The following is a 24,346-nucleotide window of genomic DNA, read 5'->3' as shown; positions in this document are numbered from 1 at the left end:
CTGGAAAAGGGTCAACGATGACTGCGCCTGCCCTTGATTCCTTTCCATCCTTCCTAAATAGGGCAGTGACAGTGTGTTCCCGAAGAGGCGGTGAACATTTCCCGCGAGCCGCTGAGCTTCTCCTTTAGGTCTGCAGACAGAGAAGTGATGCCCACACCCCGCCCCTCCCGGCCTAAGGACCGCCCCCGGCCCGAGGCCCCGCCTTGCAGCCCGCCCATTGGCCAGCCGGGGCCCGTTCCAGGCCACGCCCACCTCCGTGACCGCACTGGACTGGGTGAATCCGCGGATTGTTGCGCGCGGTAACTCAGTTTGGAAAGGTCTGTCCCGCGTTGGTCTGCGGTGTCCCGCGTTGGTCTGCGGTGTCCCGCGTTGGTCTGCGGTGTCCCGCGTTGGTCTGCGGTGTCCCGCGTTGGTCTGCGGTGTCCCGCTGATCGTCCCGAAAATGACAGCGTCTTGCGCGCCTCGCCAGGCACCTCCCGCTCGCCCCGAGAGTCCCCTCTTCCCTTGGTGCTGCGTCGGGATGCTTTTGGCGGCCCTAGTGTTCCCGTTACCCATATTCTCCGGTAGGAGCCTGGAGACAGCGTGCGCCCAGGCGGCGAACTGGAGTGGGTCCGGGGCCGGCAGGCCAGAACCGGGGGCGGGGGGCTTTGCTTGGTGGCGCGGGGCGCTGACACGGAGCTGGATCCGCCGGGGGTCCTGCGGAGTTGGGGTAGAGGGCGGGGCGGGTGTTTGCCGGGTCTAGCTGTGCGGGGACCTAAGGAGAAGGCTTGCATCTTGGGGGGCACTGAGAGCTGCGCGATGGTGGGCTCGGCCTGGGTTGACCAGCTCTTGCCAGGCTGGTTCCCTGGCAAGAGGTTGTAGGGTGTTTACAGGACAGAGCCTGGTGAGGACAGGTCCAGGGCCCTGGTGCTGGTGGGGAAGGCTTGCTCAAGTGTCTGGGGATGTTGCGAGGGGAAGGGTTTGTCTTGTGTTCCGTGGGTGGTTGCGGGGGCGGGGGGTTGTGTCCCGCTGGGGGAGCTGGGAGAAGTGTACCCCAGTATATGCTTTGTGAAAGTCACCAACCCAGTGGTGCCCAGTGTGGGACTAGGAAGCTTACTGTTTGCTTTGCATGTGAAGTTGCTCAGTCGTGTCCGACTCTTTGCGACCCCATGGACTATAGCCTACCAGGCTCCTCAGTCCATGAAATTTTCCAGGCAAGATTACTGGAGTGGGTTGCCATTTCCTTCTCCAGTGGATCTTCCCAACCCAGGGATCGAACCGTGGTCTCCCTCACGGCAGGCAGACGCTTTACCGTCTGAGCCACCAGGGAGATCCATGTTTGCTTTGCATGGGGCTTACCAAAGCAACCGAAAACACATTGGTAGTCAAACCTAGTGAAAAATGAGTATCCGGGAAATGAATTATAAATGATATTCACCTGGTTTTCCCTTAAAGCTCATAAATTAGAGCTGAGACCCCGTTCACTAAGTTTGTGTATTTCAGTGAATCGAATAAATACTTTAAATATGTACAAAATACATGGTTATTGTATAAAACATAAACAAGGACAACTATTTTTTAATACTTTGGTATATTTCCTTGTCTTTGTCCACAGATGTATTTCTATGTCCAGGATATTTTTAGGATCTGTTTCATGCAGTTTGTTTGCTACAGTTTTTCTTAGCAGCATTTACTCAACAAATACTTGTCTTCTGTATGCCAGGTCCTGTCCAGGTCCTGAAGATGCACTTGTGAACAATAAGTGAACAGCATTCCTGTTTTCACTATCCTGATTTCACTGTCTGTCTGTTTGCCCCCCTCCCCCACACACGTGTGAGTGTATGCAGGGACTGAGTTCTGCTCGCTGTTACACCCCCCAGTGCCAGGCACACATTAGGAAATTGAATATTAATATTTGCTAGAATTTATTGGGAGTGGCAGACGGTAGCCAACACATAAGACTAACGAATATGTTATAGCCCAAGAGAAGTGCCCAAGAGGAAAGAAGCGTGGTTCTCTGATGGCATTTAACAAAGGGCTGGTGGGAGGGGAGACTTCTGCTCAACGAACAGGCTAGACTCTGCCGCCTTGTCTTCTGCACTTGCTGTTTCTTCAGAGGGCTTAGAAAATTCTGCTGCCTTATGCATAATTAACTCTTTCTTATTCTTCAAGCTCTGTGGTGTCACCTTTTCAGAGGGACCTTCTCTGGCCTACCATTCCCAGTGGACACACACACTTCAGTTTAACCCCCCTGCTAACTGATAGTCATCCACCCAAACTATGTTTTCCATTCTCTCTTCACGAGAATGCAGAGACCTTGGCTGTCTTCTTGGCACACTTGGTTTGAAATGCCTTTTCTTTTTTTTTTTTTTTTTTTGCCTCAGTGTCAACACTCTTGTATAACTATCGAGTACTAGAAAATTAGAGGTAACTTTCAGCTGGGGCTTAGAGCCCAGGAACAACTTCTCTTGCTTCCAGGAGGAAGTTCTCTAAAGAGCCACACTTAGGATGGCCTTTCTCTGGTGCCTAAAAGCTAAGGCAGAGGCAGCTGAGGATCAGAAAGGATGTATATGCCCCTGATAGTAGTCTCCTCAGGGCTCACACTACTACAGTCTTGCTTGTTACAGATCATTTTAAAAGTTTATTTCTCTGCAGGAGAGGTGTGAGTGATGGAATGGCAGTGCTAACAAGAAATTAAAGGGAATTCTTTAATGATGTTTAAAATATGCTTAAGGCTAGAAGTTGAATGAGATGATGAAAATTGTTCAAAATAGAGAAAAAAAGGATATAATGAATAGGGTATATCAAAGAAGATACCAACTGGAAATGAAGAGGATGAAAAGGTTATGTTTAAGGTTGAAAGGTAAAATCAGGATAGGTAGGAAACTTAAATAAGGTATAAATGGGAACTCACTCTACTGGGCATGGAAAGTATGTGGATACTACAAACAGTCACAGAAGTGGCTCTTGAGGAGCAGGCTTAATAAGCTGTAGTTGTTGTGCCTGGAAGGCTTGCTAGCTCAGAGGTGGTTGCCAAATGGCAGGAACCCACAGAAGGGACCCGTCTCATGCCTCCAGAGCAGGGTCTGTTTTTTGGGCCAAAACCTATAATTTCCTTTTATAGGTGATCTCTTCTGCCCATATTAAGTCTTTTCTTTCTTCCTAATGAAAGAAGCCAAGATCATTAAATGCTTACATGACAGTTTCTTAGCTTTCCTACTCTTCGTATTACAGTGCAAGAAGAACAGTCCTTATCCGTCTGTTGCTAGGTTACCATACTACTGGGAGATAGACAGCAAAAGAAATGATGTGGTCAAATACTTCCCCAGTGCATAAAGTTTCAAGATGATTATTTTCAATGGTTGGATTTATTGTACTATATTCTTTTCCATTGATTTCTGTTTAACAGTAGTGATACTTTGCATGCAGAGGAAAGTCCAAGTGCTACTGAACTTAGGTTGGACTACTCACCACTCAGAAAGTCTATACTTAAGAGACAAGTGCTGGTAGGAATGGAAAGGTTGCTTTAAGCAGAAGGCTGGCATCTGGGGAGAAGGAAAACTTCTGTCCCAGAACCTACTCTGAAGATTCTGCTTGGCCCTGGAAGTTTTTAAAGGGAAAAAGGGGAAGTAATCTCCAAAGTTAATCATTGTGATGTGGGTGCATGCTCAGTCATGTCTGACTCTTTGCAACCCCATGAACTGTAGCCCACCAGGCTTCTCTGTCCATGGGATTCTCGAGGCAAGAATGCTGGAGTGGGTTGCCATTTCCTACTCCAGGAGAATCTTCCTGACCCCAGAGATTGAACCCACGTCTCTTATGTGTACAGGCAGATTCTTTACCGCTGCACCACCGTGGAAGCCCAGTCATTGTGATAGGGAGTCATATTTGTTGACATCTCCAATTGCCTGCAGACTTCTTGACTCCTTGTGCTCTTTCTTTAGATTCTGTCTCCCAGAGTTTGCTCTCAAGATTACTGAAGGGAAAACTAGGGGAAAGAGCTGGCCATCTCTTAATTATTCTTCATTTCTATTTCTTGAACTTAGAAAAGAGCCAACAGGTTAGACAGAGTATTGTGTGATCAAAAGATGTGAAAGGTATGCTTGGGCCCGAGGTTAGTTAAAATATAGCTTTGATCAAGTGACAAGACAAAGGGGACCTCCTGCAGATAGCTCTTTCTTACAAAAAGCTGCTTACACGAGAGAAGGGACTGATCACTGCCTCCCCAAGGAAGCAGAAACTACTTCCTAGAGGAGATGTTGAGTGAACAAGGAAGGCAAGAGCTGAAGGAGTTGCTCCAGAGCAGGAGGAAAGGTGTTCAGAGCAGAGGAAGGAGTGTGAGCAAAGGCTCAGAGAGATGACGTGGCTCAGGGCAGTGGTGACCTGTCTAGCTACCCCGCGTGGCAGCAGTGGGGTGAAGGAGGCAAGAGGAAGGCAGCAGTGTAGATCACAGAGTGAACAGTTGTGGAGAAACAGGATAGTTAGGAATGAACAATTAAAATCCTAAAAATCAGACTACGATATTATTACCTGTTGTTTTGGGGCACCGTGAGACTTTTTGTGGGCTCTAGCAAATGCACAGCTAAACTCTGTGTGTGTGTGTGTGTGTGTGTGTGTACTCAGTTGTGTTTGGCTTTTTGTGACCCTTGGACTGCAGCCTTCCAGGCTCCTTTGTCCGTGGAATTTTCTAGGCAAGAATACTGAAGTGGGTTGCCAGTTCCTACTCTAGGGGATCTTCTGATCCAGGGACCTAACCAGTGTCTCTTGCATTTGTAGGCGGATTGTTTTACCACTGCACCACCTGGGAAACCACATCTAAACTAGGTTGCTTTAATTTCCCCAGGCTCAATATAAGACCATTTCTTAAGCACTAAATACAAACGCTGTCATTACCATACGAGGATTTCAGATGACTGACAGTGATGGAAAGCAGTGTTGGTAATGGAACCAAGATTCCTGGCCTGACCCTGGGTGTGCTGCCTACTAGGAATGCATTCATGGGAAAGTCCCTTCACCTTACCATGGTTCAGGCTGCTTATCTTAAAGAAGGGAAAGTAGTACCCAATTCATAGGAAGACTGTGAAGGATACGTTAGTTTAAAAAACACGAAAACAATGGTTGGCACAGGTAATGCCTGATTTGCTGTTTCTAAAATGATTGACATCACCAATGTTTTTGTAAGAAACGTGTTCTGGAATTGTTCATTGCTAATCTTTAGGAAAATATAACCTACAGTCTTTGGAGTTCACTTATAATGTTAAAATACTATTTCTAGTCATAGAAGTGATATAAATAGGTTTATAATAAAATATTGAAACAAATATTTTGACATGAAAGAAGTGAAAAATTCTGATAAAGTGAAATTTTTGTAAAGAAACCCCCCCAAAATGGAACAGACAAAAACAGCAGTAAAAAAAGTGATGGTTTGAAGATATTTGTGGAACAGTTTGGCTGAAGAGTAAAGAATTTTAATTTTATCAGAAGTATGTAAAACTGATAACAGTGCTTCTTCAGCTGTGGCACTAGGAACTAGAAATGCAGAGATGAATGGGACATGGCTCCCAGGAAGGTTACCATGTCCTAGGGAATATAAGCAATGAGCAATTACAGTAGGAAAAGTGCTATAAAAGAAGTAAATTGTGGCAGCCATGAGGACGCTTGACCCAGTTTGAGTGATAGATGTTCAGAGCCTCAGGGAAGAAGTGGCATCTAAGATGAAACTGAAGGAGGACTGGCAAAGTCTCTGCTCAAAGCTGAAGTCAAATGATGCATAGAGGTCCAGAGTGCTTCACGAAGCTGAGTGATTTCATGGGCACTATGGTGGAACTGAATGGGCTTAGACGAGTGTGCGAGAGTGAGCAGATACTAAAGCTCTCTTAGGTGTATCAAGGAACCTTATACATTATCATGAGGGAATAAGGGAGCCATTGAAATATATCTGACTTGAAAGAGTCTGGTCATAGTATTAGTATTATATGGTGGCAGTGTGTAAATGAATTGAATGAAAGGTGGCAAGACCGGTACGGAGACCTATTCAGAACTCTTGCAGCAGTTCAGATAAGAAATGATAGTGGCTTGAATTTTTAGTAGAAGCAAAGGTGGAAATAGAGAGAGAACAGGCATTTCAGTTGTGGAAACTGGATAGGAAGAGTCAAAAGAGACCACACTCTGGCTTCATTATGTTATTGGAGAAAGTGCAACACCTTCCAAGTAGAGTTGTGTTGCGAGGGAATTGAATGCATAGGCTTGGCACCCCAGCTAGAGATCTATGATGGATAGAGCGGTTCGGGAGGCAGCTCTCATCAGTGTTAATGATGTCATGAGAGTATGTATTCTCACCCAGGGGGATTTGCAGGATGAAAATTAGGAACGTTCCTAGAATAACCCACGAGTAACGTCACATAATGCAATCAGACATAGAAGGAAGAGTAGCCAGAGGACAGGCTGAACATCAAGGTCATTTGTTTCCTGAAAACCAAGGGAAAGAGCTTTTCGGGCATGAAGGAGCAAAGGGAAAATGATCAATAGCTCCAGACATTATAGGCAGGAAACCTAAAATTACTGAGAGAAAGTGTTAGGGTGAATTTACCTAGAAGGAGGCTACTTAATGACTTAGAAAGTACATTATAAATGAGTGGAAATTTAGAAGTAAAATTGACAGATTATGTGTTAGAATGTTCACTTTGAAGAAGCAAAGAAATTTTAAAAATAGATAAGATTTGGGGGAATTATGTCTTGGGTCAGAGACCGTGATTTCCTGAGGGGACTACATGAGAAGGGGTATGGGTGTGTGCTTGTGTCAGACATTTATTTTTAATTTTTGCAAGTGGGTAGAGTGAGTGCATAATTTTTGCAAGTGTGTAGAAAGTGAACAGTTCTCTTGATTCATAGCAGGGTACAATTTCACTTTTCTGTCACTTACCTGGAGCACTGGGGAATTTTCTGAATGCAGCCTATTATATTATGTAATAACAGTGTCAGGCTTTATTTTTGGGGGCTCCAAAATCACTGCAGATGGTGACTGCAGCCATGAAATTAAAAGATGCTTACTCCTTGGAAGAAAAGTTATGACCAACCTAGACAGCATATTAAAAAGCAGAGACATTACTTTGCCGACTAAGGTCCGTCTAGTCAAGGCTATGGTTTTTCCAGTGGTCATGTATGGATGTGAGAGTTGGACTGTGAAGAAGGCTGAGCGCCAAAGAATTGATGCTTTTGAACTGTGGTGTTGGAGAAGACTCTTGAGAGTCCCTTGGACTGCAAGGAGATCCAACCAGTCCATTCTGAAGGAGATCAGCCCTGGGATTTCTTTGGAAGGAATGATGCTAAAGCTGAAACTCCAGTACTTTGGCCACCTCATGCGAAGAGTTGATTCATTGGAAAAGTCTTTGATGCTGGGAGGGATTGGGGGCAGGAGAAGAAGGGGATGACAGAGGATGAGATGGCTGGATGACATCACGGACTCTATGGAGGTGAGTCTGAGTGAACTCCGGGAGTTGGTGATGGACAGGGAGGCCTGGCGTGCTGTGATTCATGGGGTCACAAAGAGTCGGACACTACTGAGCAACTGAACTGAACTGAACTGAATCTATTTTTAAAGTATAATATTGCATTTCTTGCCTTATTTTTTGCTAATGATGTATTACTTGATATTTAGTTTGTATTTACTTGAGACTATAAAAGTGATGTTAGACAAAAAGCAAATTTGAGTGAATTTTTATTTGAGTTCAAAATGGGTTGTAAAGCAGTGGAGACAACTTACAACATTAACACTCCAATTGGCCCTGGAACTGCTAACAAACATCCAGTGGAGTGGTAGTTCAAGAAGTTTTGCAAAGGAGACGAGAGCCTTGAAGATGAGGAGCATAGTGGCTGGCTATGGGAAGTTGATAATGACCAGTTGAGGCTGATCCTCTTACAATTATACAAGAAGTTGTCAAAGAACTCAGTTTCGACCATTCTACAGTCAGTCATCATTTGAAACAAACTGGAAAGATGAAAAAGCTTGATAAATGGGTGTCTGATGAGCTGACTGAAAATCAAATAAATCATCATTTTGAAGTGTTGTTTTCTCTTATTCTACACAGCATCAATACACCATTTCTTGATCACATTGTGACATGTGATGAAAAGCGGGTTTTCTATGACAGCTGACAACAACCAGCTCAGGGGTTGGACCGAGAATCTCCAAAGCACTTCCCAAAACCAAATTTGCACCCCCCAAAAAAAAGGTCACAGTCACTGTTTGGTGGTCTGCTGCCCATTTAATCCACTATAGCTTTCTGAATCCTGACAAAACCATTACAGCTGAGAAGTATGCTCAGCAAATCAGTGAGATACACCAGAAGCTGCAACGCCTGCAGCCAGCACTGGTGAACAGAAAGAGCCCAATTCTTCTCCACGACAGCACCCAACTCACATCACACAACCAACGCTTCAAAAGTTGATCAAATTGGGGTAAGATATTTTGCCCCATCCTCCATATTCACCTGACCTCTCACCAACCAACGACCACTTCTCCAAGTGTCTTGACAACTTTTTGTGAGGAAAACGCTTCCACGAAAAGCAAGAGGTAGAAAATGGTTTCCAAGAGTTCTTCAGATCCCAAAGCATGAATTTTTATGCTACCAGAATCAACAAACTTATTTCTCATTGGCAAAAATGCGTTGATTGTAATGGATCCTATTTTGATTAATAAAGATGTATTTGAGCCTAGTTACAGTGATTTAAAATTCAGTCTGAAGCCACAGTTACTTTTGTATCAACCTAATATATAAAGTGAAGTCATATTTTGAAATACATAGTCCACATCTATTTTGATCTTTGAAATCCACAATGCTTATTTAATAATCTCTTCTTACTACAGCAAGTCTTGAGCACCCAGTGTGTACAGAGTGTAGTAGAAAAAGAAAGCATATGATCCCTTCCCTTTAGAACCTTGCCTTCTGAGAGGAAACTGTGCCTGAATTGACAAGTGGTCATATGCTTGTGTTTCAAACTATGGAAGAGTAATCTGAGCAGAGTGTTATAGACTATAAAAGAACTTTTAAGATGAAAGGTGAGTTTTGAAATAAACTTAGGGAAAAAATACGTAAGGAAACATGTGCTGTGCTGTACTAAGTCACTTTAGTCGTGTCTGACTTTTTGTGACCTGCTGGACTGTAGCCAGCCAGGCTCCTCTGTCCGTGGGATTCTCCAGGCAAGAACGCTTTAGTATGTTGCCATGCCCTCCTCCAGAGGATCTTCCCAACCCAGGGATTGAACCCGCATCTCTTATGTCTCCTGCGTTGGCAAGCGAGTTCTTTACCACTAGCACCACCTGGGAAGCCCGTGAGAATGTGTGTGTATATATATATATATATATATATGTATATTTAATACCCAAAAGATAGATTTTGTGTCCTTGAATTTACTGTTGAATGAAAATTTAGCTTATTCCTCAACAAATTAAAAGTTAATAGGATTTTTTTAGTAAGCAAGACACATTCTCCACTACTACCATCGCTTGGATAAAACCATGGATAAAATCATTTAAAATCTTGCAGAGAAACTTTCTACTTATTCTGTACTGCCCGCTTACTGCTACGCCACAATGGCTGATGGGAAAGATTAAATTCCTAATTTTCTGTTTTCATTCTCTTATTCCTAGTACGCTGCATTGATCCACCAGTATTGGACAGTATGAAGCTTAAGGGTGTCATTAAACGCCGTTATTATCCTGGGGACAGAATAGACTATGAGTGTTACCGAGGATACTTTTATGTGTGGCCTTATCTCCTCTCAGCTACTTGTGAGCCTAATGGCTCTTGGAGCCGTATTGAAGAAGCATGTTTAAGTAAGGAAACTAAACCGTTTTTATTTCTTGTTTTTTTTTTTTTTTTTTTTCCGTTCTCTAGAGATTTTTACGCATTTTAAGAGTTAATTTTCCACTACAACAGTAATGATTTTCTCATAAGAAACTACGTTGTAGATAGCAATCATTTTTTTTGGTTTTGAGAAATCTCCAGGGAATCTTTCTTCGGGATTGGTCCCTCGATAAATGTGAATTTCAAGTTTGCCCTTATGATAATTAAATAAAGAAAATAATATTTCATCAATAGAAAAGAGCAGTGTAGAATTTTGATCTTGATTTAAGTGTTTTGAAATTGGTATGAAAAAACAAATTTGAAATTTTTCTTTTAGGAAAATCATGTCCAGATCCACAAGTAAAACATGGTAAAGTAGTTGCCCCAAATGACACATTTGAGTGGGAATCAGAAGCTCACATTTCTTGTAATGAGGGGTAAGTAAGTCACTCTTTAGGAATAAATAAGGTAAACATTGTGAATTTCATTTTTCTTTGCTTCTCAACTTGATCATTTCCTTAAAATTGATTTCACTTTTCTTTCTAGGTGGTAACTTGCACTTGAAATGATGTGTTATCCTGAAATGATAAGTTACGCTGAAAAACTGTGTAATTAATAGAAATTTAAATGGAAGAAAAGCAAGATTATATACTTATTATATGTGAGAATAAGCCTATTGGATGTGGCAAAAATGTAGTAATCATGATAGCTTTATCCTTAACTACAAAGTACACCTGTTTAAAATGGCCATTCTCAAAGTTGAAGGAGGGCTCACAGAAATGACTGACATCAACAGTGTAGGAGGGCTCCTTTTTCTCCACACCCTTTCCAGCATTTATTATTGGTAGACATTTAAATGATGGCCATTCTGACAGGTATAAGGTAATATCTCATTGTAGTTTTGATTTGCATTTCTCTAATAATTAGCAATATTTAGCATTTTTTTTCATGTGCCTGAAAAAGACACTTGTATACTTCTTTGGAAAAATGTCTGGTCCTTCTGCTCATTTTTTGATTATGTTGTTGTTGTTTTTGGTATTAAGCTGTGTGAACTCCATATATTGGAAATTAATCCCTTCTTGGTATCATTATTTATAATATTTTCTCCCAGTCCATAGATTTCCTTTATTTATGATTTCCTTTGCCATGCAAAAGGGCTTCCCATTTAGTTAGATCCCAGTTTTTTGTGTTTGTTTTTATTTCCATTACTCTAGGAGATGTATCTAAAAAAATATCACCACAATTTATGTTAAATAGTGTTCTGCCTATGTTTTCCTTGAAGAGTTTTATAATATCAGGTCTTACATTTAGGTCTTTAATCCATTTTGAGTTTAGTTTTGTATTTATTTGTATATGGTGTAAAAGAATGTTCTGTGTTCTGTATGGTGTAAAAGAATGTTTCATTCTTTTCACATATAGCTGTCTAGTTTTCCCAGCACCACTTATTGAAAAGACTGCCTTGTCTCCATTGTCTATTCTCACCTCCTTTGTTCTAGATTAGTTATCAGTGTATGAGTTTATTGATGGGCTTTCTATCCTGTTCTATGGTTCTATGCGTCCCCTTCTCTGCCAGTTCCATACTGTTTTGAAGACTGTAGCATTATAGTAAGGTTTGAAGTCAGGGACCATGACTGCTCCAGTTCCATTCTTCCTTCTCAAGATTGTTTTGGCTATTAGGGGTCTTTTGTGTTTCCATACAACTTAAAACATTTTTTACCCTAGTTCTGTGAAAAGTGCCATTGGTAATTTGGTAGGGATTGCATTGAATCTATAGATTGTCTTGGGTAGTATAGTCATTTTGATAATACTGATTCTCCAAATCCAAGAACACAGAATATCTTTCCAATATCTTTCCATCCATTGAGTCATCTCCAGTTCTTTTCATCAGTATCTTATAGTTTTCAGAGTATAGGATTTTTGCCTCCTCAGATAGGTTTATTTCTATATATTTTATTCTTTTTGATGCAATAGTAATGGGATTGTTTCCTTAATTTCTTTTTTGATATTTCCTTGTTAGAGTATAGAAGTGCAACAATTTCTGTATCTTAATTTAGTATCCAGCAACTTTTCAAAATTCGTTGATGAGCTCTAGTAGTTTTCTGGTAGTGGACTTAGGATTTTCTATGTATAGCATCACATCATCTGCAAACAGTGATGATTTTACTTCTTTTCCAATTTGGATTCCTTTTATTTACTTTTCTTCTCCATTTCCTGTGGCCAGAACTTCCAAAAACATGCTGAATTAAAGTGATAGGAGTGGGCATCCTGGTATTTTTCATGATCTCAGAGAAAATGTCTTCTGTTTTCACCACTGAGTATGATATTAGCTGTGGATTTGTCATGTACGGCCTTTATTATGTTGAGCCATGTTTTCTCTAAGCTCACTTTCTGAAGAGGACTTTTTAAATCATAAATGGTATTGAATTTTATCATAAGTTTTTTCTGCATCTATTGAAAGGATCACATGGTTTTTCTTCAATTTGTTAATATGGTGTAATGCATTGGTTGATTAATGAATATTTAAAAATCTTACATCCCTGGGATAAATCTCACTGGATCATGATGTATGATCCTTTTAAAATATTGTTGGAGTTGGTCTGCTAGTATTTTGTTGAGAATTTTCATTTATATTTTCATCAGTGATGGACCTAAAATGTTCTTTTTTTGTGTGATATCTGTCTGGTTTTGGTATTAGGGTGATCCTGATCTTATAGAATAAGTTTGGAACTGTTCTTTCTTCTGCAGATTTTTGGAACAGTTTCAGAAAGATGGATGGATGTTTGGTGGAATTCACCTGTGAAGCCATCTGGTCCTGGAAGATTTTGCTTGTTGGGAGCTTTTAAATTACTGATTCAATTTCAGTACCGGTGATTAGTCTGTTCATACCTTCTATTTCGTCTTGGTTCAGTCTTGGGAGATTATCTCTTTCTAACAATATTTCCATTTCTTCTACAGTAGATTGTCCATTTTATTGGCAAATAGTTGCTTATAGTAGTCTTTTGTGATCCTTTGTATTTCTGATGTGTTGGTTGTAATTTCTTTTTCCTTTCTGGCTTTATTGATTTGGGCCCTCTCCTCATTTTTCTTAATGAGTCTGGCTAAAAGTCTATCAATTTCTTTTTTTTCTCAAAAAACCAGCTTTTAGTTTCATTGGTCTTTTCTATTTTTTAAAATTTATTTATTTAAATTGGAGGCTAATTACTTAACAATGTTGTTGTAGTTTTGCCATACATTGACATGAATCAGCCATGGGTGTACATGTGTCCCCCATCCTGAACCCCTCTTCCACCTCCCTCCCCATCCCATCCCTCTGGGTTGTCCCAGTGCACCGCCTTTGAGTGCCCTGGTTCATGCATCGAACTTGGAGTGGTCATCTGTTCCACATACAGTAATATACATGTTTCAATGCTATTCTCTCAAACCATCCCACCCTCGCCTTCTCCCACAGAGTCCAAAAGTCTGTTCTGTGTATCTGGGCCTCTTTTGCTGTTTTGCATATAGGGCCATCATTACCATCTTTCTAAAGTCCATATATATGAGTTAATATACTGTATTGGTGTTCTTCTTTCTGACTGACTTCTCTCTGTATAATAGGCTCCAGTTTTCATGCATCTTATTAGAACTGTTATCAAAGTCTCTATTTCATTTGTTGCTGCTCTGATCTTATGATTTCCTTCTTTTTACTGACTTTGACTTTTATTTATTCTTCTTTCTCTATTGCTTTAAGTGTAAGGTTAGGTTATTTATTTGAGATATTTCTTGTTTCCTGAGGTAAGTTTGTATCACTATAAAATTCCCTCTTACTACCGCTTTTGCTACTAAAAAGCCTCTTGATGAAAGTGAAAGAGGAGAGTGAAAAAGTTGGCTTAAAGCTCAACATCCAGAAAACTAAGATCATGGCATCTGGTCCCATCACTTCATGGGAAATAGATGGAGAAACAGTGGAAACAGTGTCAGACTTTATTTTGGGGGGCTCCAAAATCACTGCAGATGGTGACTGCAGCCATGAAATTAAAAGACACTCCTTGGAAGAAAAGTTATGAGCAACCTAGATAGTATATTCAAAAGCAGAGACATTACTTTGCCAACTAAGGTCCGTCTAGTCAAGGCTATGGTTTTTCCAGTGGTCATGTATGGATGTGAAAGTTGGACTGTGAAGAAGGCTGAGTGCTGAAGAATTGATGCTTTTGAACTGTGGTATTGGAGAAGACTCTTGAGAGTCCCTTGGACTGCAAGGAGATCCAACCAGTCCATTCTGAAGGAGATCAACCCTGGGATTTCTTTGGAAGGAATGATGCTAAAGCTGAAACTCCAGTACTTTGGCCACCTCATGCGAAGAGTTGACTCATTGGAAAAGACCCTGATGCTGGGAGGGATTGAGAGCAGGAGGAGAAGGGGATGACCGAGGATGAGATGGCTGGATGGCATCACCAACTCGATGGACAAGAGTTTGAGTGAACTCTGGGAGATGGTGATGGACAGGGAGGCCTGGCATGCTGCAGTTCATGGGGTCGGACACGAGTGAGTGACTGAACTGAACTGAGTTCAATATGTCACTTAAGGCTGTTGTTCCTTATTAATTTTCTGTCTGGATGATCTATCCATTGATGTAAGTGGGGTGTTAAAGTGCCCTACTATTACTGTATTACTGTCAGTTTTCCCTTTTTGGCTGTTAGCACTTGGCTGTTATGTACTGAGATGCTCCTATAATGGGTGCATATGTATTTGAATTGTTATATTTTCTTCTTGGATTGATTCTTTGCTCATTATATAGTGTCCTTCTTTGTCTCTTGTAGTAGTCTTTATTAAAAGAGTATTGTATCTGATACAAGTGTTGCAACTCTGACTTTCTTTTGATTTCCATTTGCATGGAATAGCTCTTTCCATTTCCTCACTTTCAGTGTGTATGTGTCTCCAGATCTGAGGTGACTTTCTTGTAGACAGCATGTATGTAGGTCTTGTTTTTGTAATCATTTAGCCAATTTGAGTCTTTTGGTTGCAGCATTTAGTCCACTTACATTTAAGGTAACTATTAATATGTATGTTCCTATTGTCATTTTGTTGATTTTTTTTTGCTTTTTTTTCTCCTTTCTTTCTCTTCTCTTTTGCTGACTGTTTTCAGTGTTATATTTGGATTCCTTTATCTTTTTTATGTGTACATCTATTACAGTTTTTTTGTGGTTATATGAGATTTTTGTATAGGAGTCTGTATTTATACATACTTGTTTTAAGTTGCAGATTTCTTAATTTCAAACGTATTTTAGATATCCTGCCTTTTATTCTCCCCCCCTCACAATTACTGGTTTTGATTTTATATTTCACATCTAATTTTTTGTGTATCCCTTAACTGCTTATTGTAGATACTAATTATTTCATTGCTTTTTTCTTTTAAGTTCCCTACTAGCTTTGTGTGTGGATGAGTTTCTAACTGTATTGTAAGTTTGCCTTTGCCCATAAGCTTTTCCATTTTATAATTTTATTCTTTTTATTTGTGATCTTTTCATTTCTACAGAGAATTTCCTTTATTATCTGTTGTAAAGATGCTTTGGTAATACTGAATTATTTTAGCTTTTGCTTGTCTCTAAAACTTTTGATTTCTCCATCAAATCTGAATGAAATGAGAGCTTTGCTGAATAGAGTATTCTTGATTGTAACTTTTTGACTTTCATCACTTTAAAGTCTCTTCTTTACAGCCTGCAGAATTTCTGCTGAAAAATTAGCTGATAGCCTTATTGGTGGAAAAGGCAATGGCAACCCACTCCAGTACTGTTGTCTGGGAAATCCCATGGATGGAGGAGCCTGGTAGGCTACAGTCCATGGGGTCGCGAAGAGTCGGACACGACTGAGCAACTTCACTTTCACTTTTTACTTTCCTGCACTGGAGAAGGAAATGGCAACCCACCCCAGTATGCTTGCCTGGAGAATCCCAGGGGTGGGAGCCTGGTGGGCTGCCATCTATGGCGTTGCACAGAGTTGGACATGACTGACGTGATTTAGCAGCAGCAGCAGCAGCAGCCTTATTGGAGTAATCTCATATGTTATTTGTTGATTTTCACTTGTTGCTTTTAATATTTTCTCTTCATCTTTAGTTTTTGTCATTTTGATTATTCTATGTCATGGTATATTCCTCTGTGGGTTAATCCTGTATCACACTCTCTGCACTTCCTAGACCTGGGTGACTGTTCCTTTTCCAGATTAGGGGAGTTTTCAGCTATTATCTTTTCAAATATTTTCTCAGGCCCTTTCTCTCTCCTCCTTCTGGGACCCCAATAATGCAAATGCTAGCATGCTTAATGTTGTCCCGGAAGTCCCTTAAATTGTTCTCATTCTTTTTCATTCTTTTTTCTGTTCCGTGGCACTGATTACCACCATTTGGTCTCCACCTCGCTGATCTGTCCTTCTGCCTCATTCACGCTACTATTGATTGCTTCTAGTGTACTTTTCAGTTCAGTTATTGTATTCTTTAATTGTATTTGGTTTTTCTTTATATTTTCTAATTCTTTGTTAAAAACGCCTCATTTTTCGCTTTGTGCATCCAGTTCTCCTGAGTTCTTCGATCATCTTCGCTGTCATTACTCTGAACTCTTTCTTGGGTAGATTCCATTTCTCCACGTCAGTTAGTTCTTCTGGGGCTTTATCTTGTTCCTTCATCTGAAATGTATTTTTCTGTGTTTTCATTTTCTTTAAATTGCTATTTGTATTTTTTGTCTGTGGTAAGTTGGTTACTCTTTTTTGATTTTGGAGAAGTGATCCTCTTTAGGAAAAGTTCAAAGCATCCCAGCAGTGCACTCCCCTCTCATCACTCAGGGGCCCAGGATTAGCTGGCCTGCGTTTGTAGGCTCAATCTGCAGGCTGCAGGGCTATGATTTTCTTGCTTCCAGTGTCAGCCCCATGGCTACTGGAGCTGGATCTTGGTCCTCTGTTGGGCAGGGTCATGTCTAGTGAAGTGAAAGTGAAAGTCACTCAGTCATGTCTGACTCTTTGCGACCCCATGATCTATACAGTACATGGAATTCTCCAGGCCAGAATACTGGAGTGGCTAGCCTTTTCCTTCTCCAGGGGATTTTCCCAATCCAGGGACTGAACCCAGGTCTCCTGCATTGTGAACAGATTCTTTCCCAGCTGAGCCACAAGGGAAGCCCAGATGTGGCTGTGGGCTCAGGAAGTCTCTAGGCAGCCTGTCTGCTGATGCTCATCTGTTGTTTGGCCTGAGGTGTTTCCAGCACTGGATCCTACAGACTGTTGGGTGGGGCCAGGTCTTGATGCCAAAATATCAGCCTCTGGGAGAGCTCACACAGATGAGTGTGCCCTGATACACCTGCCATGCCTGTGTGCTCAGTCGTGTTCAGCTTTGCCACCCCATGAGCTGCAGCCCTCCAGGCTCCTCTGTCCATGGACTTTCTCAGGCAAGACTAATGGAGTGTGTTACCATTTTCTTCTCCAGGGGATCTTCCCAACCCAGGGATCAACCTGCATCTCCTACACTGACAGGCAGATTCTTTACTGGGCCATCTGAGAAGTCCTATATATCTGCCACCAATGTCTATATCCCCAGAGTGAATCACAGCCAGCCCCTGCTTCCTCAGGACACCTTTCAATATTAGTAGGTAGTTTTGATCCAGGATCCTATGAAGTTACTGCTTCTGCCTTTGTTCCTGGTGTCTGTGAGACTTCTGTGTACCCTTTTAGAGTGAAGTCTCTGTTTCTCCCAGTCCTGTGAGCTCCTGTAATCAAGCTCTGGTGGCTTTCAAAGCCGAATGCTCTGGGATCTCCTCTTCCCAGTGCTGGAGTCTTGGGTTAAGGGCTTCAGTGGGACTCAGAACTCGCTCTAGTGGTAAAACCTCTATAATATAATTATCCTCCAGTTTGCGGGGCACCCACCTAAGGGAATGGATTTGATTATATTCCTAATCTTCCCTCCTACCAGTCTCTTTGTGGTTCCATCTTTTTGTTTCTAGTTCTAGGGCACCTTTTCCAGTAGGCTTCAGTCTTTTTCGATGAGGATTGCCCAGTAGGTTGTTGTGATTTTGGTTTTCTTATTGGAGGAAGTGAGTTTAGAGTTCTTCTACTCTGCTGTCTTAGCTGCTCTGTCTTTGTCTTTTGAGAGTTTGATTATTACGTGTCTTAGTGTGGACTTCTTTAAGTTCTTTTTACCTGGAAGTTGTTGAGCTTCTTGATTGTATCTGTGTTTCTCATCAAATTTTGGAAGTTGTCTGCCATTATTTTGTAAAGTGTTCTCTCTGTCGCTTTCTATCTCTCCTCTCCCTCTGAGAGTCCCACAGCGTGTATGATCCGCTTGATGATATCACACAAGTCCTTTAGGGACCACTCATTTTTCTTCACTCTTTTTTCTTTCTGTTGCTCAGATTCAATAACTTCCCCCATTCTATATTTAGGTTCACTAATTTTTCTTTCTGCCTGCTCAAATTTTCTTTAAATCCCTCTACTGAATTTTTTAGACCAGGTATTGTACTTTAAGCCTAGAATTCCTTCTTGATTTCTTCTTAGGTTATCTGTCTCCTCATGATGGGCTTCCTGGGTGGCGCAGTGGTAAAGAATCTGCCTGTCAATGCAGGAGACACGAGAGACGAGGGTTGGATCCCTGGGTTGGGAAGATACCCTGGAGTAGGAGACGACAACTGACTCCAGTGTTCTTGCCTGGAAAATTTCATGGCAGAGAAGCCTGGCAAGCTTCAGTCCATGGGGTCATGAAGAGTCAGACACAACTGAGCAGGCACTCATGAGCGTTCTCCTTATGATTGTTCTGCTTTGCTCATACATCATTTTCTTGATTTTCTGCACATCTTTAGTTGTTCAAGCATATTTAAGATAGTCCTTATCTAATCTATCTGTCATCAGATGTTTTTCAGAAGCAGTTTCTGTTCATTTAATTTTATTTTTAAATTGAATGGGCCATACTTTCCTGTTTCTTTGTATGCCTGGTGATTTTTTGTGGAAAACCGGACATTGGAATTTAATAATATGGTAACTTTGGAAGTCAGATCCTCCCCTTTCCCTGGGCATTGCAGTTTTTGTTATTGTTTTTTGATTGCTGTAGGATATTTTTCTGCCAACAATCAGCCTGAGTTGTAAACTGAAGGTCTTCGCAGGCCATTTCTGAGTTTTTCCCTGAATATGCACGCTTACTTTCTAAATTTCCCCTCATATGCAGTTGTTTTTGTATGTCGAATCTTTAATTATTGGCTCCTGAAGCATTAAAATGAAGTTGAAAGCAAAAATCAAATTGGAAGCAAATGGTGCTCGCTCTTTAAATCCCATGTAATTCACTTGAGCCAGCAAGGAAGGGGCTTGCAAGCGTCAGCAAGACATGGCAACAATGGCTACCCACCATTTTCTGTGATCAGGAACAAAAGTCAGCAGTCAGAGTACATACCCTTGGTTCCTGGAGGACAGCCCTTTCTGGGTACTCTGCCTCCTGCAGCCTGTCTGTGAGCCGCTCAGGAACACATGCACAGCTGCCTGCTACATTGCTGAGAGTGGGGATGGGCAGCTGCTATTTTCCCAAGAGCTGAAATGGACTGAAATGACTGTGATTTTCCTGTCTGAGTTTTCCTCTGGAACTCGCAGTTCTTCAGCAGACTCCAAAGTCCAAAAATAGTGACATCAGGCAGACTCTGCCATTGCGGTTTTTGTCTAGTTATGGAGACAGATCCCTAGTGCCTCCACCTCTGCCACCTTCCCCAAGTCCTCTCCTAAAACACTACAATATCCAAAAAATGAGGGCAACTTGATGGAGAAGTCTACTAGAACCTTGTGCAAGCAGTTTCACTGATTATTTTTAAATTGATCAAATAAAAATATTAGAATGTTCTGTCATAGATATAGAGAGCCTATTAGGCACGTTGAGAGGTTCCAAAAACTTAAAGCATAGACTCCTCTCAAAAAAATAGAAAAATTGAAACGCAATATATACTAGTATAATATATTAAAGCAAAATAGTAAATACGAAGTGCCGAATACATAAAATTATTTATGATCATTACAATGAGAGTCCAGAGGGAGGAGAGAGCACTATAGATTTAAATTATCAGAAAAGATTAAGAGAAGATTGCATTAAGTATCAGTCCTAAGCTGTTCCTAGGAAGATATTCTGATCTAAAGAATATTAAAAAGAGCTAAAACTTACCTAGCACTCACTATGTGTCAGATGCTAACTTATTCTCTAAACAATCCCATGAGGTATGCCCTATTGTGTCGTTTACATAGATGAGGAAATTGAGCAAGAAAAACAGTAAAAGGCTTTCCCAAGCTCAAATAACAAGTCCGTCATTCACTAGGACTTGAATCCAGGGAGGCAAGCTCTAGAGCCTGGTCTCTCTTTCTCAGTTCTGACTGAACACAGTGGTGGGAGCAAAAGCTTAGACGTGAAAGTGTGATGCATTTGCCAGAGAGAGCAGAGATGCCAGCCTGACAGCGTGACAGAGTCATGGAGACTTTGCTGTGGGCCAGTGTGTGTTCACAGGCAATAACTCTTTATTTGATTAGAATTGCAGATTTGGTTAGCACTTTCATTTTTATCATGTCACTTAAGAAACGTCTCCCTCAAAGTACTAGAGTATAGAAAAACAACCATATAAAAGTTTTCATTATTATGTGTGCTGTTAAAGAAACAGTAACCTTTTCTTTTTTCTATTTAGTTATTTCCTAAGAGGAAAACCTATTATAGTTTGTAATCTTATTGGAGAGAATGTGTCTTGGAGTGATACTATTCCACACTGTGAAAGTAAGTAAATTCTCACTCTAGAATTTAGATCAAGAATGTTCAGACTTTTTGGCTGCAGGATCTGTTTTTCCTTTTAAATCAGCAATGATCCCAAAGAGCTTTTCTTTATGTGCCTTGCTGTGCTAAGTTGCTTCAGTCGTGTCCAGCTCTGCGACGCTGTGGACTGTGGCCCATCCTGGGATTCTCCAGGCAAGAATGCTAGAGTGGGTTACCATGCCACCCTCCTGGGGATCTTCCGCACCCAGAGAATGAACCTGCGTCTCTCATGTCTCCTGTATTGGCAGACGGGTTCTCAACTACCAGTGCCACCTGAGAAACTGCTTCTTTGTGTGCTTTATGTCTACTGGTATTCATTTTACTGAAATTAGAATGAAAGTTTTTAAACTAGTTTTTTATTAACTCACTTTTAAGACTTGTATAAAGTCAATACATGTTAACATATATACCATATTTTTATGAAAAAATAAAAAAATTCCAAAACAGTGAGAATAGTGGCATTGTTTTACATTTTTTGCAAATATCTGGCTTAAAGGAAGACATCTGGATTCAGTCTGTTTCAAATTCACACAATTTGTAGATTCTGGGAAATTTCACTATACAGTTACAAGGATGCCCGTGAAATAAGACAGTATTTTGGTATTATTGTGAACCTCTGATGTAGTAAATGGATATGTTTATAAATTATAAAGAATTTCTTAGTGGTGGATTTTATTATTTTTTAATTAATTAATATTTTTAATGGGAGGATCATTGCTTTACAGAATTTTGTGGTTTTTTCTCAAACCTCAACATGAATCAGCCATAGGTATACATACATCCCCTCCCTTTTGACCCTCCCTCCCATCTCCCTCCCTGTCCCACCCCTCTAGGCTGATACAGAGCCCCTGTTTGAGTTTCCTTGGCCATACAGCAAATTCCCATTGGTTATCTATTTTACATATGGTACTGTAAGTTTCCATGTAGTCACAAGCATATTTTCTCATTAAATTTCTATCTCTTATGATGTCTAGAACAAAACTTTGCATGTCCTTGTAGATAATATAGGAATTTCATATAGATACTTTAATAGGTATTTAAGGAAGTGAGTTTGGTTCTTAAAAGTTAATTTCTGTGTAAGTTGAATTTCGGATAATACACTCTCTCATGGAAACTTTCCTCTAAATGGATAATGGATTCACAATTAACTTCCAGAAATCCTAAGTTAAAGTGCTTATTGAGGCAGTGATAGCACTTTAGTAACGCTGTCTCACTCTTCCACCTTTCGTTTGCCTTCCTTTTCACATTTTTCCCCCTTTTCAGAGATTTATTGTGGACAACCTCCAAAAATAAAACATGGAAAACACACCAATAGCTACAGGAATATATTTGAGTATAATGAATTAATAACTTACAGTTGTGATCCTTCAAATGGACCGGATGAATATGCACTTGTTGGACAGAACAAGCTCATCTGTATTGAACCTAACAAATGGAGCAGTGACCCTCCTCTGTGCAAAGGTAACCATATTTCCGTTTATCTCCCTTATTTGTAAATACTGTGGAATACTTTGCAAATAGTTTCGTTGTTGTTCAGTCACTTAGCCGTGTCCAGCTCTTTGCAACCCAATGGACTGCAGCACGCCAGGCTTCTCTGTCCTTCACCATTTCCTGGAACTTGCTCAAATTCATGTCCATTGAGTTTTACCAATAAGTAAATAATTTTGCCAATAAGTGAAACAATCATGCAAGTTTTCTCCTCTGTTTACATTGCCTTCTAATTTAATTTAGGCCAAATTGAATAGAAAATAGTTCTAGTTGTGGGGCTTCCCACTCCCGCCCCAGATGTTATTGACATTCCAGTTTATACATTGTGAACTAATATGTGTGTGTGTATTAAAGTTAGCATTTTTTGCTTCAAAATCTAAAAAATTCAACACACGCTGCCTTGAAAACAAAGTTTTTCCTTATATTGCAAGATGTCTGAGTGTTCTAGCTACAAATAATGGCAGTGCAGATTTTTAAAGGCTAACTCTCTCATTGATAATAATGACAAACTCTGGACAAAATATATTTTTAAAACAATGTTTAAGGCACTCAAGTGAAGTGAAGAAAGGCGACGCTAGAGGGGCTTTGACTCTTGGAAGGAAACAGTCACTGAGTACAGGGTAATATTTACTCTTTTTACCTGCACAGGGAACATTTTCCAAGGGAGATCATATTCTAGCACTAAAATCATTCTGAATACATTATCTGATCAAAATGGTATAAATGCAGAAATTAAAACAGCTAATCTAGAAAATTCTCAAATATTTGAAAATTATAAAAGATACTCATAAATAACCCATAATTAAAGTAACAAAGTTAGAACATATTCTGAATTGAATAAAGATGAAAAACATGATATATCAAAATAGCAAATTTGTGTGATACAGCAAAAGCATTGCTTAGAGGGAAATTTATAGCATGAATTTGTGCTAGGAAAAAAAAGTCTCAAGTCAATAATTGAAGCTTCCACCTTACAAAACTAAAAAAGAAAGAGCAAACAAACTCAAAATAAGGAGACATAAGATAATCATAAATAGAGAAAGATCAATAAAATTGTAAAGAGAAAATAATACAGAAAACCAATGAAACTCTGTGGTTCTTGGAGAAGATTGATAAAGCTGTAACTAGGCTGACAAGAAAGGAAAAAGATATTTAATAAATCAGAGAATGAAAAATATCATATGATATCATTTATACAGAGAATCTAAATAATACAACAAACTAGTAAATAAAAAAAAGAAACAGACTCACAGATACAGAGAACAAGCTACTGGTTATTATAGGGAGCATGGCTATAAGACAGGCTACAAGAATGTATTGTATGACATGAGGAACATAGTCACTATTTTGTAATAACTTTAAATGGAATGTACCCTTTAAAAGCTGTTTAAAAATTAAAAATAAATTCTTCAGTTCAGTTCAGTTCAGTTCATTCGCTCAGTCATGTCCAACTCTTTGCCACCCCATGAATCGCAGCACGCCAGGCCTCCCTGTCCATCACCAACTCCCGGAGTTCACTCAGACTCACGTCCATCGAGTCAGTGATGCCATCCAGCCATCTCATCCTCTGTCTTCCCCTTCTCCTCCTGCCCCCAATCCTTCCCAGCATCAGTCTTTTCCAATGAGTCAACTCTGCGCATGAGATGGCCAAAGTACTGGAGTTTCAGCTTTAGCATCCTTCCTTCCAAAGTACACCCAGGGCTGATCTCCTTCAGAATGGACTGGTTAAAAAAAAGTTCTTACAAAGAATAAAAAGGAGGACATTGCTAATATATTATACAGATATTTAAAGGGATGATTAAAGAATACAATGATGATGATAGTTGTAATATCACAAATTTTTGCTTATAAATTTAACAACAAATGAAATTAACAAACTGCTTTGAAGAAAAGTTTGTGACTTTTCACACTTCAGTATTCTTGCCTTGAGAACCCCAGGAACAGTGTGAAAAGGCAAAAAGATAGGACAATGAAAGATGAACTCCCCAGGTCAGTAGGTGTCCAATATTCTACTGGAGATCAGTGGAGAAATAACTCCAGAAAGAATGAAGGGATGGAGCCAAAGCACAAACAACACCCAGTTGTGGATGTGACTGGTGGTAGAAGCAAGGTCCGATGCTGTAAAGAGCAGTATTGCATAGGAACCTGGAATGTCAGGTCCATGAATCAAGGCAAATTGGAAGTCAAACAAGAGATGGCAAGAATGAACATCGACATTCTACGAATCAGCGAACTAAAACGGACTGGAATGGGT

General features: G+C 40.3%; 1 protein-coding gene across 1 annotated transcript in view; it reads left to right on the top strand.

Annotated features, from left to right (window-relative positions):
- The first annotated feature begins 520 nt into the window (after nucleotides 1–520).
- LOC138090308 (membrane cofactor protein-like) overlaps nucleotides 521–24,346 on the top strand; it is a 76,422-nt gene continuing 52,596 nt past the window's right edge. Inside the window, exons 1-5 of the mRNA XM_068985792.1 lie at nucleotides 521–563; nucleotides 9,629–9,814; nucleotides 10,162–10,261; nucleotides 20,483–20,568; nucleotides 21,868–22,065. Of these exons, the coding sequence (XP_068841893.1) occupies nucleotides 521–563; nucleotides 9,629–9,814; nucleotides 10,162–10,261; nucleotides 20,483–20,568; nucleotides 21,868–22,065 (613 nt within the window). The remainder of the gene's footprint in view (nucleotides 564–9,628; nucleotides 9,815–10,161; nucleotides 10,262–20,482; nucleotides 20,569–21,867; nucleotides 22,066–24,346) is intronic.

This window comes from Capricornis sumatraensis, chromosome 14 (genome assembly GCF_032405125.1).
Source record: "Capricornis sumatraensis isolate serow.1 chromosome 14, serow.2, whole genome shotgun sequence".
NCBI lineage: Eukaryota > Metazoa > Chordata > Mammalia > Artiodactyla > Bovidae > Capricornis > Capricornis sumatraensis.
The sequence above is the reverse complement of the archived record's forward strand: the minus strand, read 5'-3'. Positions and strand labels throughout refer to the sequence as shown.